General features: G+C 40.8%; 1 protein-coding gene across 1 annotated transcript in view; it reads right to left on the bottom strand.

Annotated features, from left to right (window-relative positions):
- Positions 1–13,928, bottom strand: part of LOC148346390 (uncharacterized) — a 39,410-nt gene that overhangs the window by 10,999 nt on the left and 14,483 nt on the right. The window contains exons 7-16 of the mRNA XM_088324596.1: positions 12,007–12,151; positions 11,646–11,785; positions 9,551–9,677; positions 9,442–9,477; positions 8,261–8,388; positions 8,057–8,180; positions 7,047–7,192; positions 2,495–2,621; positions 537–566; positions 360–472 (exon numbers count right to left, since the gene is read on the bottom strand). Coding sequence (XP_088180722.1) covers positions 360–472; positions 537–566; positions 2,495–2,621; positions 7,047–7,192; positions 8,057–8,180; positions 8,261–8,388; positions 9,442–9,477; positions 9,551–9,677; positions 11,646–11,785; positions 12,007–12,151 — 1,116 coding nt within the window. The remainder of the gene's footprint in view (positions 1–359; positions 473–536; positions 567–2,494; positions 2,622–7,046; positions 7,193–8,056; positions 8,181–8,260; positions 8,389–9,441; positions 9,478–9,550; positions 9,678–11,645; positions 11,786–12,006; positions 12,152–13,928) is intronic.

Raw genomic sequence — 13,928 nt, 5'->3', positions numbered from 1 at the left:
CACAAATAGGAACTGCGCAAAATAGCCCAAAGTATGTGCTAGCAGCAGAATAGGGACTTTATTTTAGTCATCTAAGTAAACAAAGGATTTCTTCTTTTGAAGGAACTAGAAATATTGAAAAAATGGCCTTGATAGTGCTTGAAAAGTGCTTGAATTTGGACATGGAAAAGCTGAACAAAACCTGGATATAAAAAAAAGCAGATCAGACCAGCAGACTGGATCAAAAACTAGCAAAAGCTCCTTCAAACCAATCCAGAAACGCACGTGGAGCCAACGCAGGGATTTAAACCCTGGAGAATTCAAGCACCCGTGGGTTCTCCAGGATTAAAATAAGTCCGAATCACCCTCAAAACCTTTACCTGCCCACCAGGACCTTGCAGGAGGCCACAGTAAAGCCTTGCTCCAAGGAAGCCACACTGTCCTCCAAGGTGAGGGAGGAACCTCGAAAACCAGGTTCGGAAAATAGCTGAACCTAAGGACGACGGAGAGATTACGGCGAGCTGGGATTATCAACCGTGAGTTTCTGTAAAACTTACTTTGAACTTGGCCATGTTTTCAAAATCATCCTGCAATGGAATGGGAGACTTATTTAGGTATTTTTCTGCTTGGTTTTCACAGCAAACACAGAAAGCTCATCATTCTTTTCATCATGTGGTTTGAAGAGAAGAGGAAAAACAAAAACCTTAAATGTGAGTCATCTAAAGCATTCGACGCGTATTTTCCTCATTTATTTTTCCGTTTCTTTTTTTCTGGAGCGTTTCCCTTTTTTTTCTGGTCACATGCTTTCAAAGACGACGAGGGTAATAAAAATGAGTCAGCTCGTGTCGACCGAGGACATGAATGTGACTGCCTGGTCACATGCTATTCGTGTCACCGGTTTCTTTTTTCTTTTAGTAAAAATACAAACAAAACAAAACTCAATTACAAAATAAAATAAAACAAAATGAATATATAAAATTGTTAAAGTAATAGTCTTTTAAATGAATTAGAACAGGAAAATGAGGTAAATTTAAGATTATTAAATTAACTTGTTAAAAGTTAAATAATTATATCTTTAATATCGATCACAAGTCAAGTCATGTTTATTTGTGATGCCCTTAATAACAAGGAGTCTCAAAGGGCTGCACAGACCACAGATTATTATGACACCATCCCCTGATCTAAAACCTACGTGAGGGCAAGGAAAAACTCAAAACCTCAGTCAAGTCATGTTTATTTGTGATGCCCTTAAACACAAGGAGTCTCAAAGGGCTGCACAGACCATAGACTATTACAGACTATTATTTGACACCATCCCCTGATCTAAAACCTACATGAGGGCAAGGAAAAACTCAAAAACCACTCCGTCAAGTCATGTTTATTTGTGACGCCCTTAATCCCAAGGAGTCTCAAAGGGCTGCACGGACCACAGACTTTTGCAAACCAGACTATTATGACACCATCCCCTGATCTAAAACATACATGAGGGCAAGTAAAAACTCAAAAACCTCAGCATGAAGAATAAACCTTGAAGAAGGGACCGCACAATTCAACAGTAATATTACTTATGTAATGTTTCAAATCAATATTAAAATTATTCAAAAATCCAATTGTTCTGTGTCTTTTTACATTTTTTAAATTTATTTCTGTTTTTCTTCTTTCTCATGTTTCCTTTAACTTTCTTTTGTCCTCTTTTTTCTTTGTCTCATTTTCTTTCACTCTCTTTAGTTATTTTCTCATTTTTCCTTCTGTTTTTTGAGTTAAGATGTAATAATAAAATAAGACACCTATTTGCCAGCTGAACAATATTTTTTACTTTGTGAAATCTTTAGAAAAAATATACATTATATTGCTACAACATAATAATATATAATAGTTCATCATTTATAAAGCGAGAATGTACAATGAGCAGAGAAACATGAAGAACGAAGGTTTCTTCATTTTTCTCAGGTTTTTGAGTTTTTCCTTGCCCTCATGTAGGTTTTAGATCAGGGGATGGTGTAATAATAGTCTGTAGTTTGTAATAGTCTGTGGTCTGTGCAGCCCTTTGAGACTCCTTGTGATCAAGGGCGTCAAAATCATGACTTGACTAGATGACAATGAAATGAATGTGTAAAAAAACAAAAATCTAGATATAAATCCTTGTTATTACAAAGAAATCCTATCAAGTGTTCAAGTAAGATTTGTTTAAATAAATGGGAAAAATAAACAATAAAATAATAAATTATGTAAAAATAATGATCTAATAGGAAATATTAAAATAAAAACAAATGAAATTGTATATATTTCCTATAATATTAAAAATTCATAAGAAAAAAATATATCAATATATTACGAACTACAATTTATTTTTTTAATGTAAAAAATGATACACGTCTCATGTACAATTATCCTATTGAATGTTGAAGTATTTTTTAATATATGACCCAAAAATATTAAATACTTCAATTTATTCATATAAAAAATAAAACAATAAAAAAATATATAATCGAATAGAAAACATCAGCTGCCTTACTAGCACAACCGGCATAACTGATCCGATCCGGTCTTGAAGCGCCCCCCAGTCCTCCTGGGTTCCGTATAAGCCCTTTTCCAGGATGTAAGACTCCCCGCAAAAGCCAGGTTCTTCAAACACCACCCAGCTGGAACAAAAAAACAACACAGTTTTTTCCTAAAACACATGAATATTTAACCTCTTCAGACCTGGAGTACAGAGGCGTGTTCAGGAGAGTGATCAGACATGTAGTCTCTTGATAATCGCTTGCCGCGCACTGCTGAACGTTTTGTAATCGCTCACTGTGATTGCCTTACTGATCCAAAATGGCCGACGACAGTACAATGGATTTCGTTCTACAGCTTGCTTTGAGCGAGTCGGCTGATATGAGCGACAGTTCGCATATTGACACAGTTAAGGTTATCCTAAACGCAGTGGAAGGGTCATACCTGTCTTGCATTGTTCACAAACATTACCAGGCAATGTAAGACGATATATTACATCGCCAACAGCACTCGTCAGGGTGAGATCCTCCATCTTCTGCACTGTCGACGCCATGTTGGAAATCAAAGTAAGCGGTCTTTCTCCCGTGATTACTCGGGCACGCGAGCGCTCAATAATCACTGGCCGTTCAGAAGCTAGCGATAGCTCGCGATAGCAATCACTCACTCTCCTGAACACGCCTCAGGTGTATATACATCATGCACATCAAACAAGACCTTCGGGTCTCAAGCGGATATATAATATATCAATCAATGTTTCCCATAGAATTTTCTGAGACCCCGGTGGATGGACAGACTAGGGCAGGGGTGTCAAACTCATATTAAATCGGGGGCCACAAAATAGAACAAACATTCTCTCAGGGGCCGGACTAGTAGATTAGAGAGGAAGAGAGAGAGAGAAAAAAATCCAAAGACAAATAGAAAGAGATGAAGGGAGAGAGAGAGAGAGAGAGAGACAAAAATCCAAAGAGAGGAAGAGAAAAATAGAAAGAGAGGAAGAGAGAGAAAGATAAAAAAAAAGAGAAATCCAAAGAGAAATAGAAAGAGAGGAAGAGAGAGAGAGAAATCCAAAGAGAAATAGAAAAAGAGGGAGAGACAGAGAGAAATCCAAAGAGAGGAAGAGAGAGGGAGAGAGAAATAGAAAAAGAGGAAGAAGAGAGAAAAACGAGAGAGACAAATCCAAAGAGAAATAGAAAGGGAGAGGGAGAGAAATCCAAAGAGAAATAGAATAAGAGGAAGAGAGAGGGAGAGAAATCAAAGAGAAATAGAAAAAGAGGGAGAGAAAGAGAAATCATAAGATAAATGGAAAGAGAGGAAGAGAGAGAGAAAGAGAGAAATCCAAAGAGAAATAGAAAGAGACGAGAGAAAGGAGGGGAAGAGAAGAGAGAAGAGAGAGAAGGGGGAAAGAGAAGAGAGAAATGGAGAGATAGAGAATGAAGGGGAGAAAGAGAGAGTTAGAGAGGAGAGACAAAAAGAAAAAAGAGAGAGCAAAAGAAGGTAAAAAGACACAGAGAAAGAGAAAAAGAGAAACCCAGAGAACAAAAGAGAGAGGGACACAAAGTGAGAGAAAAGGGAGGAAAAGAGAGCGAGAGAGAAAGAAATACAAGTACAGCATCTTTGTGAGAGGCACCTTGCTTTTGGCAACATCAAGCGGACATATTTCAACCTGCGGCTCATTCTTCTCTTGCGCTTCTCTGAGCGTCGTCTCACGGGCCGGATTCAATCCCTTAGCGGACCTGATCCGGCCCGTGGGACGCCTGTTTGACACCCCTGGTCTAGAGGGTTCCGGGTGAGTACCCTTGAATAAAATTGAGTGAGAGGACAAAGAAAGGGTGCAAGCGATCACACCATGGCGTCTTTTATATAATGTTCTCTAAAGTTTTTTTTTGATGAACTACACTTTTATATCCATTTAAAACTATTGTATTTCTGTTGATTATACAAATTTGAGACCCTGGCGGCAGTGTTTCCTTTAAGCTTCGCGCGTGCGCAATCACGCACTGCCTGCACATTCTCAGCGCACAAGAAAATCTAGCCAGCGCAATGTTCCCTCTAAGCTGCGTGTGGGAGTTTTTAGAGTTTTTCGAGAACCGGCTTCTTCGGCTCGGCTCACTAAAAGGAACCGGCTCATTCGGGTCCTAAGCGGTTCTTCAGGTTGTTTTTGCTTTTTTCATCCCTATATGACCAAATATTATGTAAAATTATGCACAAAATAGAATAGAATAGAATAGAATATGCCTTTATTGTCATTGTTATAACATGGGATATATTGTAACAACGAAATTGGACGACTCCAGTTCCACATTTTACAGTGAGGATAATGAAATGGATTAAGGAACAAAGAACATGTTTTAACTGTCTTTGTTGTCTTTGCTCTCCTTCCTCCGGAGGGGGGGGTGTCATGAGGAGGGTGAGGGACAAACAGAAATGGTGGATCCAACTGGATGTTTGATCTTACAGTAAAATGACTTAAAGGAAGGGGGAAATAGAACAAAAAAGAAAAAAAATACCAAAATGAAAATGTAGTGAAAAGCTGAGAAAAAAAGAAACAAAAGGAAGAGAAAAAAGAAGGGAAAATTCTGAAAAAAAGACAGAAAAAAAGAAGAGAGAGAAACAAAGGAAAAAAGGTAAATAGAGAACTAAAAGAAACAAGTAACAGTTAGGAAAAAAATAAACAATGAGATTCTTTTAAAGGAATTAAAAAAAATAGAAAAAAAAGGGAAAAAGAAGAAAAAGTTTGTGTTGTATTCAAATAATTTCCAGTTATACCAAGTCAATCTTGTTGCCAACATTGTTTTTCCACTAAAAAATGTGATTAAGTACAGTTGTGTATCGTGCAACCGACTAAACTCAGCAAAATGTAACGTGATGTCAAGTTTTGGACATGTTTGATAATGACTTAGTTGCCACACTTGGGATTGCTGTTGCTCACTGTTGTTTCAAGCGTTGCTCACCGACTTTGTGCGAACGCTCAGATCCGTGGAAAATTACAGGGAACTGTGCCTGGCGGTGACCGATTAAACTTTCAATGTTATGGGAATGGTCGTAATATATTAAAAGAATAAACAAATACATGCATAATAGAGTACTTATACTCATAAATGTCAAATATTCCTTGTCCAAAAAACAACTTCTCCATGTCCATCTCCAACATTTTGTAACCTATTTTTTTCACATATGACTCATTTTTTCACTTTCAACACACTCAACGGCTTTTGTTTACTTTTCTGCTCGCTAGTTTACGCGACAAGTCTCGCACGGACACGCCAGTCGAGCGCGCTACGGTTAAGGCGTGCCTGCCGCCACGCGATGACATTTTCACCGCGCGGCAGTGAACGCGTCTCCGTCGAAAATAACAACCCATGTTAATTCCATGTTTACTTTCGCCAAGCTGTCGCGTTCCTATTTGATTTGCGGATTTGTTGTTCCCGGTGTAGCGTGGAAATTTTCCGCTCTGTGATCGGCACACTGGCATTTACATCTGTTTAAATCCATAAAATATGTTTTCAGTTTTTTTTTTTTTTTTTTTTAAAGCGCTCATTCGAATCATATGTTTCCAGTGGAAAGACGTTATTGTTTCAAGTTATGCGTAGACAGGAAGTCGAGGTGTGGCCGACTACTTGTGTTGACATGCACTCGGGTGTGGCGTCCTTAATTCGATTGTGAAACTTCCAATACAGGTTTGTGGATCAAAGAGGTTCGCGAAAGGTCCTTTTTATATGTATTTACACAATATATTGTAGAAATTCAATCGGTTTGACGGCCACTGAAGTGATCTGTTATCCCGATCCCGTATTGTAACGAGTGGAAACTGTTGGGCCAGGCGCCTCATTACGTAGTTTTACCCAACTAAGATAAACTGCACTTGTGCAGCCATTATCCATTATTCCCAATACTATATTGCTACGGGTGAGGACTGGCAGAGCGAAAATTTATAGAGCTTGGCGGCTCTTTTTTGCCTCTATTTCGGCCTTAAATAATCAGCACTCATGTGGCCGCAATCCCATATTGTTGCAAGCAATGACCAGCACAGCTACTTTTGTGAAGAATGGTGGCTCTTTTTTGCCGTTATTTCCACCTAAAATAAACTGCAGTCGTGTGGCCGCGATCACCTGCTGGGTGAGGCTGGCAAAAGACCCTTGTTCTGGCTCGCCTAAAATGAAATTTACAGTTATTATCCCCAATCCATTATCCACGTTCACTACTACTAAGACCAGGGGCCGCCAGAACGCTTATTTTGGTTCTGGACATTGTTGCGTTCCATTGTGGCTCGCTCAAAATGAATTGCACTGTTTTGGCCGCAATTCATTATCCCCCATCGACTATAGCTGAGAGTGGGGGCCGAGATAGCAGATTTGTGTCATGGGTGGAGGCTCGTTTTTTCATTTTTTTCACCTGAAATGAACAACACCATACGGGCAGTGATCCATTACCTACGGTGACTATTGTTGCAAGCAGGGGCCAACAGAGCACATGTTAAATATAATGGGGGCCTACTTCTTAGATATTTGCATTGTGCAATGGATTATAGTATAAATACTGTATATATAATATATATGAAAAAGACTTACATGCCGCTAATAACGTCAACGGATTGCGTCTTGGTGCCGTAACCGGTGTCGTCCATGTTGCCCACGGGAACGATGAGGTCGATGTTGACCCCCCGCTCGCTGAAATCTCGCATGCTGAACATTTTCAGGTGCGGGGACATGAAATCCTGAGACGGGGATTAAAATAACTTCATTTTTGGTTTTGCTTAAAGTGACAGTGTGTAAAAATTGAACACACTACGGCAGCTAGAGTTGCTCGGAGCTAGTGTAACTGTTAACTGTCGTGGCTCGGGGAAGAAACTAATGAAAAAGCCAGTAAACATTTGTGAGAGCAGCGAGCCTAGCCTTCAGCCAAGTAGCTGGCATAAGTGGCTAGAGAAGGAAACAGTGGGAAAAGCATCAAATGCCTGAATGTGGAAGGTGAACTACACCTAGCAAGTTTTATTATCACAGAGCAGCTAACAACAAAAACAGCGGCAAACCACAGCTACCAGCCAAGTGGTGAAACGTGTGGCTAAAGAAGGAAATAGTCGGGAAGAAAGCAGCAAAATAGCACCAGATCCCTGAATGTGGAATGTGAATGACACTGAAGGAGGAAACAAGCTTTATTGACACTACAATAGTAACCGCAAAAGCCATGGCCTGCATCCGAGTGGATAACATGAGTGACTGAATCACGGGGCCGAGGAATGAAACGGGAGTAGCTATAAATGACAACAGTGGCTAATTGCAAGCTTTAGCCTGCAGCAAAAAAGCTACCGTGAGTGGCTAGGGAAGGAAACGGTGGAAAAAACATGCCAAATGCCTGAATCAAGGAACTCGTTTGCTTTCATGGCCGGACAGTGAGTAACATCGAAGGGTGAAGCAGGAGCAGCTAACACTAACAATAAGAGCGAGCCATAGCCTGTAGCCAAGTGGATAACATAAGCGGCTAGAGAGGGAAACAATGGAAAACCAGAGTCACCAGGAAACGCCTTAATCCCTCTCCAGTCATTATATCAAAATCAAAAAGATGGGAAATCCATACTCACAGCCAAGATAGGTCGCAGTGACAGTATCTGACCCGATTCCCCCCAGTCTCTACAGTCCAGGTACTCTCCTTCCTCCAGCATGTACTGCTGCCCTTCGAACCCTTCCTCGCTGTAGCCGACCCAGCTGAAATATAATATCGTTTTTTTCCTTACACGTCCGAACTGAAACGTCTTTAACCATCAATGGCGTTGAAGGGAACTCACAATCCTCCAATGATCTTCACAGAACCCACAGACTTCACGTCGGAGCTCGTTTCGTCTCCAAAACTGAAAACGTCACTGTCGATTTCCAGACAGGGACCTTGAAGTCCAGGTTCTTCGTAAACCAGAGCCTGGAAGGCATAAAATAAGTACGTTCATTAATCATTGTAGAGAATTTTGACATTTTTCGTACCTATGTAAATTCACGCAGGCTATTGGTTGCTAGTCCGCTATTGGTTTGTGTCACGGCATCCCAAAAATGCAGATATGCTATTGGCAGAAATTCCTCCCCCAATGCTCGTTTATTTCAGTTCAGGAACTTGTGTAAAAACAAAAACATGAAATATTTCGCTATTTGATTTGCAGTGATAAAGGTAGAAGTAAAAACATGATGACCATTGTACCGGGGCTCGAAACCTCAAGAAATTCGAAGAAGGCACACGCATCGTTACCCCTGCTAAGGATTTTTACTGTTATTCATAATTCTGTACTAATTACGTATCTAAAATGTGCATCAATGCCATCTACTGGTGCTTTTCAGTTACTAAATTTTCATATTTTTAACACCACATTATGTTCTTACCAATGGTTATCAATATCATACAGTAGACCCCGGTGTTTCTTTCTTACGAGGTTATCACGTGACAACATGGAATTCAATGTTTTTCGGACCCTTTACCGCATTATTCCCACCCTACGACATCAACAACAAATTATTTTGTGCAGTGGGAGTCGCGTCTCTAAGATGCCTGTCAGCTATTGGTCAACGTCATCTAAAATGCTTGTTTGCGTAGATGAAGATGCCAATTGGCTAAACTCCCTCCCACAATGCTCCATTTATTTCCATTCCATTTAGTTCAGAATATCTAAAAAAAATTAAAATGTTCAGTGATGCTAAAGAGAGAAGGAAAAACATGATAACCATGGAAACGAAGCTTGCTTTTGTCAAATTGAAGAACAAAAACAATCTTTATAAAATACAGCCGTATTTCACATACCGTACTAATCTCGTATCTAGAATGTACATAGCTGCCATCTATTGGTGGTTGTGAGTCATTGGTGTTGTTTCCAGGTTTAACATTTATGTAGGCAGCAACAGATGTTCCGACAAACACACTTTTTAACCATGTTAATTGAGTTTTAAAAAACAACGCCTGTTAGCGTAGCATGAAGCAATTTATTACCTTTACTTCATTCGGGTTCTCCACTTTAAAACCTCCCTGAAAAAAATAAAACAGAACTTGTTTTTATCCATTACTTTGTTAGTACCAATACTTTGTCAACTTTACAAACCATTTTAAGGGGTTTAAGAGATCCCACAAACGGTGATGGGAAGCCCCAGGTCTGAGGAAAGGGGTACACCCCTGGTTCTAGTACCGCCAGCATTCCCTGGAAACCAGGATCACTGAATACTAACCACCTGAGGGCAGAAAATTTCAAAATAAAACCCAAACAAGCTAACCGCTCTGCTTTACATAAATCGGACGATTAAGAGACCAAAAAAGTGGATTTTGATTCAATAAACCTTTTATTATAACACCCAAAACATACTTATTGATAGTAGAAGACCTGAAAGAGTCGAATATATTAGCTAGCGAAAAGAGGGCTAAACCACTCTAACTGGGGGGAAAGAATGTAACTGAGAAAAATCTATACATAGAGAAATTCAGTCTTGGAAACGAGCAGGAATACTATTCACAAAGGGTATCTTTGAATGAGTAGAAAGCTATTAAGTAGCTGCAAGAGGGCTAAACCATTCTAACAGGGGGGAGTGAGTGTAACTGGGGAAAATTTCTAAAATACTTATTATATATAAAGAAATTCAGTCGTTGAGAAGAGCCGAGAGACTCTGAAATCAAATCCACAAAGTGTATGTTTGAATGAGTAGAAAGCTATTAAGGAGCTCCAAGAGGGCTAAACCATTCTAGCTGGGGGGAATGAAATTAACAGCACTCAATGTGTTTAAAAAAAATAATTTACACTGAAAAACCCTGTTGTGAACATACTTTTAAGCATAGTGCACAAAAATACCTTTCATGTCTGACTCACTTATGTGGTTTTTATTGTTTTTTTTAAATTCTCTGCCACACCTTTTGTGTCTGTAACTATTCCACCTCTTCACTTTCCAAAGAAGTTCAACCACCACCCTGAGCACACTCATGTCCTCTAACAGGCACCGGCATGACAGACATTCCTGCGCCAGCGCTCGTGACGGGAGAAGAACGAGGAAGTCGGCGACAACAAGGATTAACCCTAACCTTAACCCCAAACCCTGAAGGCAAAAAATGAAAAAGTCGGCGACAACTACGATTCCAATTAACCCTAACCCTGAACCATGCCCTGGGGTCCAAGAACAAAGGAGTTGGTGACAACAAGGATTCTGATTCATCTTAATCCTAAACCCAACTCCTGAGGGCAAAGAACGAGGAAGTCTGCGACAAATAGGATCTTAATTAACCCTAAACCATTCCCTGACATCAAATAACAAAGATGTCAATGATTAACTTTTACCGCTTACCCATAATCTTAACTCCTAATCCCTGTCCTTAACCCCAACACCTGACAGAAAAGTACAAGAACACTAGCGACAACTAGGATTCCAATTAATCCTAACCCTGACCCCTAAACCTAAACTCTGACACCAATCCAAAGACACCAAGGCAAAGAATGAGGAAGTGGGCAACCACTAGGATTCTAACTAACCCTAACTCCTAACCCAACCTCATAACGGAAAAGAACCAGGTTGTCGACAGCAACTAGGATTCCGATAAACCCTTGACCACTACGATTCAGATTAATCCCCAATCCCAACCCTTGAAGCACAATTAGGATTCCAATTAACCCAAACCTTTAGCCCCTGACTGCAAAGAAGGAGGAGGTGGGCGACCACCAGGATTCCAAATAAGCCTTAACCCTGACCTCTAAAGCTAACACGTGTTGGGAAAAAACGAAGTCTGCGCCAACTAGGAATCCGATTAACTTTTACCCCTAATCCTCATTTATGACCCTAAACCTTAATCCCAACTCCTGATGGCAAAGAAAAAAGAAGTTGGGTACAACTAGGATTCTTACCAACTAACTCCTAAACCCTACTGAGGACAGCAAAGAACGAGGTAGTCGGAAACATCTGCAATTGGGATTAATCCCTAATCCCATCCCTCGATGGCACAAATAGGATTCCAATCAACCCGAACCCTTAACCCCTGACTGCAAAGAAGGAGGAGGTGGGCGACTAAATCCGCTCGAGTTCTCCAACACAAACGCTAAAAAACACAAACGCTAAAAAACAATCTAAAGAAAAACCGACACATCTCCACCGAATCAATCTGGACAAGAGGCCGAGACGTTTGGCAGAAGCCTGGTCGATACTTGGATGAGAGCCACTTACACCCCGGAATGAACTTGAATGGAAGCGGTGCTCAGCGGGATGCCGAACGAGCCGGTCTCCACGGCGTCGTCGTGGTAAGGCGTCACTCTGCCGTGGCCCTCCGGCTCCGTGAACAGATCGATGTGAGGAGTCTGGTAATCCTGAAATTTCAACAAAAACACCAATTATCAAGCCCGGCCCATGTTCCGTATCTCAAATGGCTCCGAGGAACTGCAATTAGAGGATGATTTGTTTTTAACAGTTAAGCGTCTGAGGAAACCGGAGGGAATACAAATGCGGCAATGTGGTCTATTAGTCATAAATCCAAGGTCAGGAGAGATCGGCGTAATGCATCCAGAAGGTCGGGGGGAGGTTCACTTACGCGGACTGCCAAGCGAATTGAGCCGATCACCATTGGCGCCGTGTCGCTAGGCCCGGGTTCCGCCCACTCGTTTGTCAATTCCAGGCCTCCCTCCTCCAAGGCGATACATCGCCCTTGGAAGTCAGGTTTCTCATAGAGGATCCAGCTGAAAGGAGAAACGTTCTTCTGAAATGAGTCAATTCAATATATTTGGGTAAAAGGAAAATGCTGAAGTTCTGATCCACTACAGGGTGAATGCCTTGTTTTTTTTTGTAACAACAATTTGATTGTTTTGCCTGGGCTCTTTGCCATTGACTCTATTGGTTGCCTCAGCAAATTACTCCCGTTTGCCAGACATGCAGGAGAGCATTGTTTGTTTTTGTCCCACTCGGGAGGTCAAACACGCGTTAAACTCATATGAGCTAACGTGAGCTAAAGCTGCAGTCTGCAAATGCCACAAGACAGGCACCTGAAATCTAAACAACCCTCATCCTGAAACCCTAACCCCAATTTTCCTGTCATCCTGTCACCCTAACCAATTGACGGCTATAGAGATCAGAGATTAGGCAAAAGAAACTTGGATAACCCTTCACCTTAACACTTAATAGCCAAACCCTGAACCGTGTTTCCTGTTCCCTAAACCCTAACTCCAAACATTAACCACTAAATCTTTGCCCTAACCCCTAGGGTTAGGCGGGGTTAGGGTTATACAGGTTAGGCTTAATGGTTACAGTCTAGGTAACAGGGGCATTGAGTGTCATGCCCAATTTCGTTGTCACAATATGTTAACCCATTTTGTAACAATGACAATAAAGGTATATTCTATTCTATTCTATTCTATTCTAAACCATAGCCCTTAACCCCAACCCATTGTTGGCTATAGAGGCCGCATATTAAGCAACTGAAATCCTAATAACCACAACACACTAACCCTAAACACTATTTCTGTTCCCTACCCCTTAACGCTTAACCTCAAACCCTTAACCCTAACCCTATGTCAGCTATCAGGCAACTGAAACTTTAATAATCCTATTACCCTAACCTTATTCCTGTTCCCTGAACCTTTAGCCCTAACTTCTATCCTCTAACCCTTAACCCTAAACACTAACCCCTAACCAATTCACAGCTATAGATATCAGAGATCAGGCAAAAGAAACTTGAATAACCCTATTACCTTAACCTTATTCCTTTCCTGTTACCTAGACTGTAAACATTAAGCCTAACCTGTAGCCCTAAACCATAGCCCTTAACCCCAACCCATTGTTGGCTTTCGACGTCAGATATTAGGCAACTGAAATGATAAAAACCATAACACCCTAACCCTAAACACTATTTGTTCCCTGCCCCTTAACTCTTAACCTCAACCACTGAACCCCAACGCCAAACCATTAACGTCTATAGACGTCAGATATCAGGCAACTGAAAGTTTAATAATCCCATTACCCTAACCTTATTCCTGTTCCCTGAACCTTTAGCCCTGATTTCTATCCTCTAACCCTTAGCCCTAAACACTAACCCCTAACCAATTGACAGCTATAGACATAAGAGATTAGGCAAAAGAAACTTGGATAACCCTATTATAACTCCAAACATTAACCACTAAATCTTTACCCTAACCCCTACCTGTAACCCTAAACCTTAATCCTCGCCCTTAACCCTAACCCATTGTTGGCTATAGCCGTCAGATATTAGGCAACTGACATCATAATATCCATAACACCCTAACCCTAAACACTATTTCTGTTCCCTACCCCTTAACTCTTAACCTTAACCCCAACACCATCCCATTAACGGCTATAGACGTCAGATATCAGGCAACTGAAACTTTAATAACCCTATTACCCTAACCTTATTCCTGTTCCTTGAACCTTCAGCCCCAACGTCTATGCTTTAACCCTTAAACCTAAACACTAACCCCTAACCAATTGACAGCTATAGACACC

This window comes from Urocampus carinirostris, chromosome 20, assembly GCF_059441175.1.
Source record: "Urocampus carinirostris isolate Australia breed hairy pipefish chromosome 20, RoL_Ucar_1.0, whole genome shotgun sequence".
NCBI lineage: Eukaryota > Metazoa > Chordata > Actinopteri > Syngnathiformes > Syngnathidae > Urocampus > Urocampus carinirostris.
The sequence above is the reverse complement of the archived record's forward strand: the minus strand, read 5'-3'. Positions and strand labels throughout refer to the sequence as shown.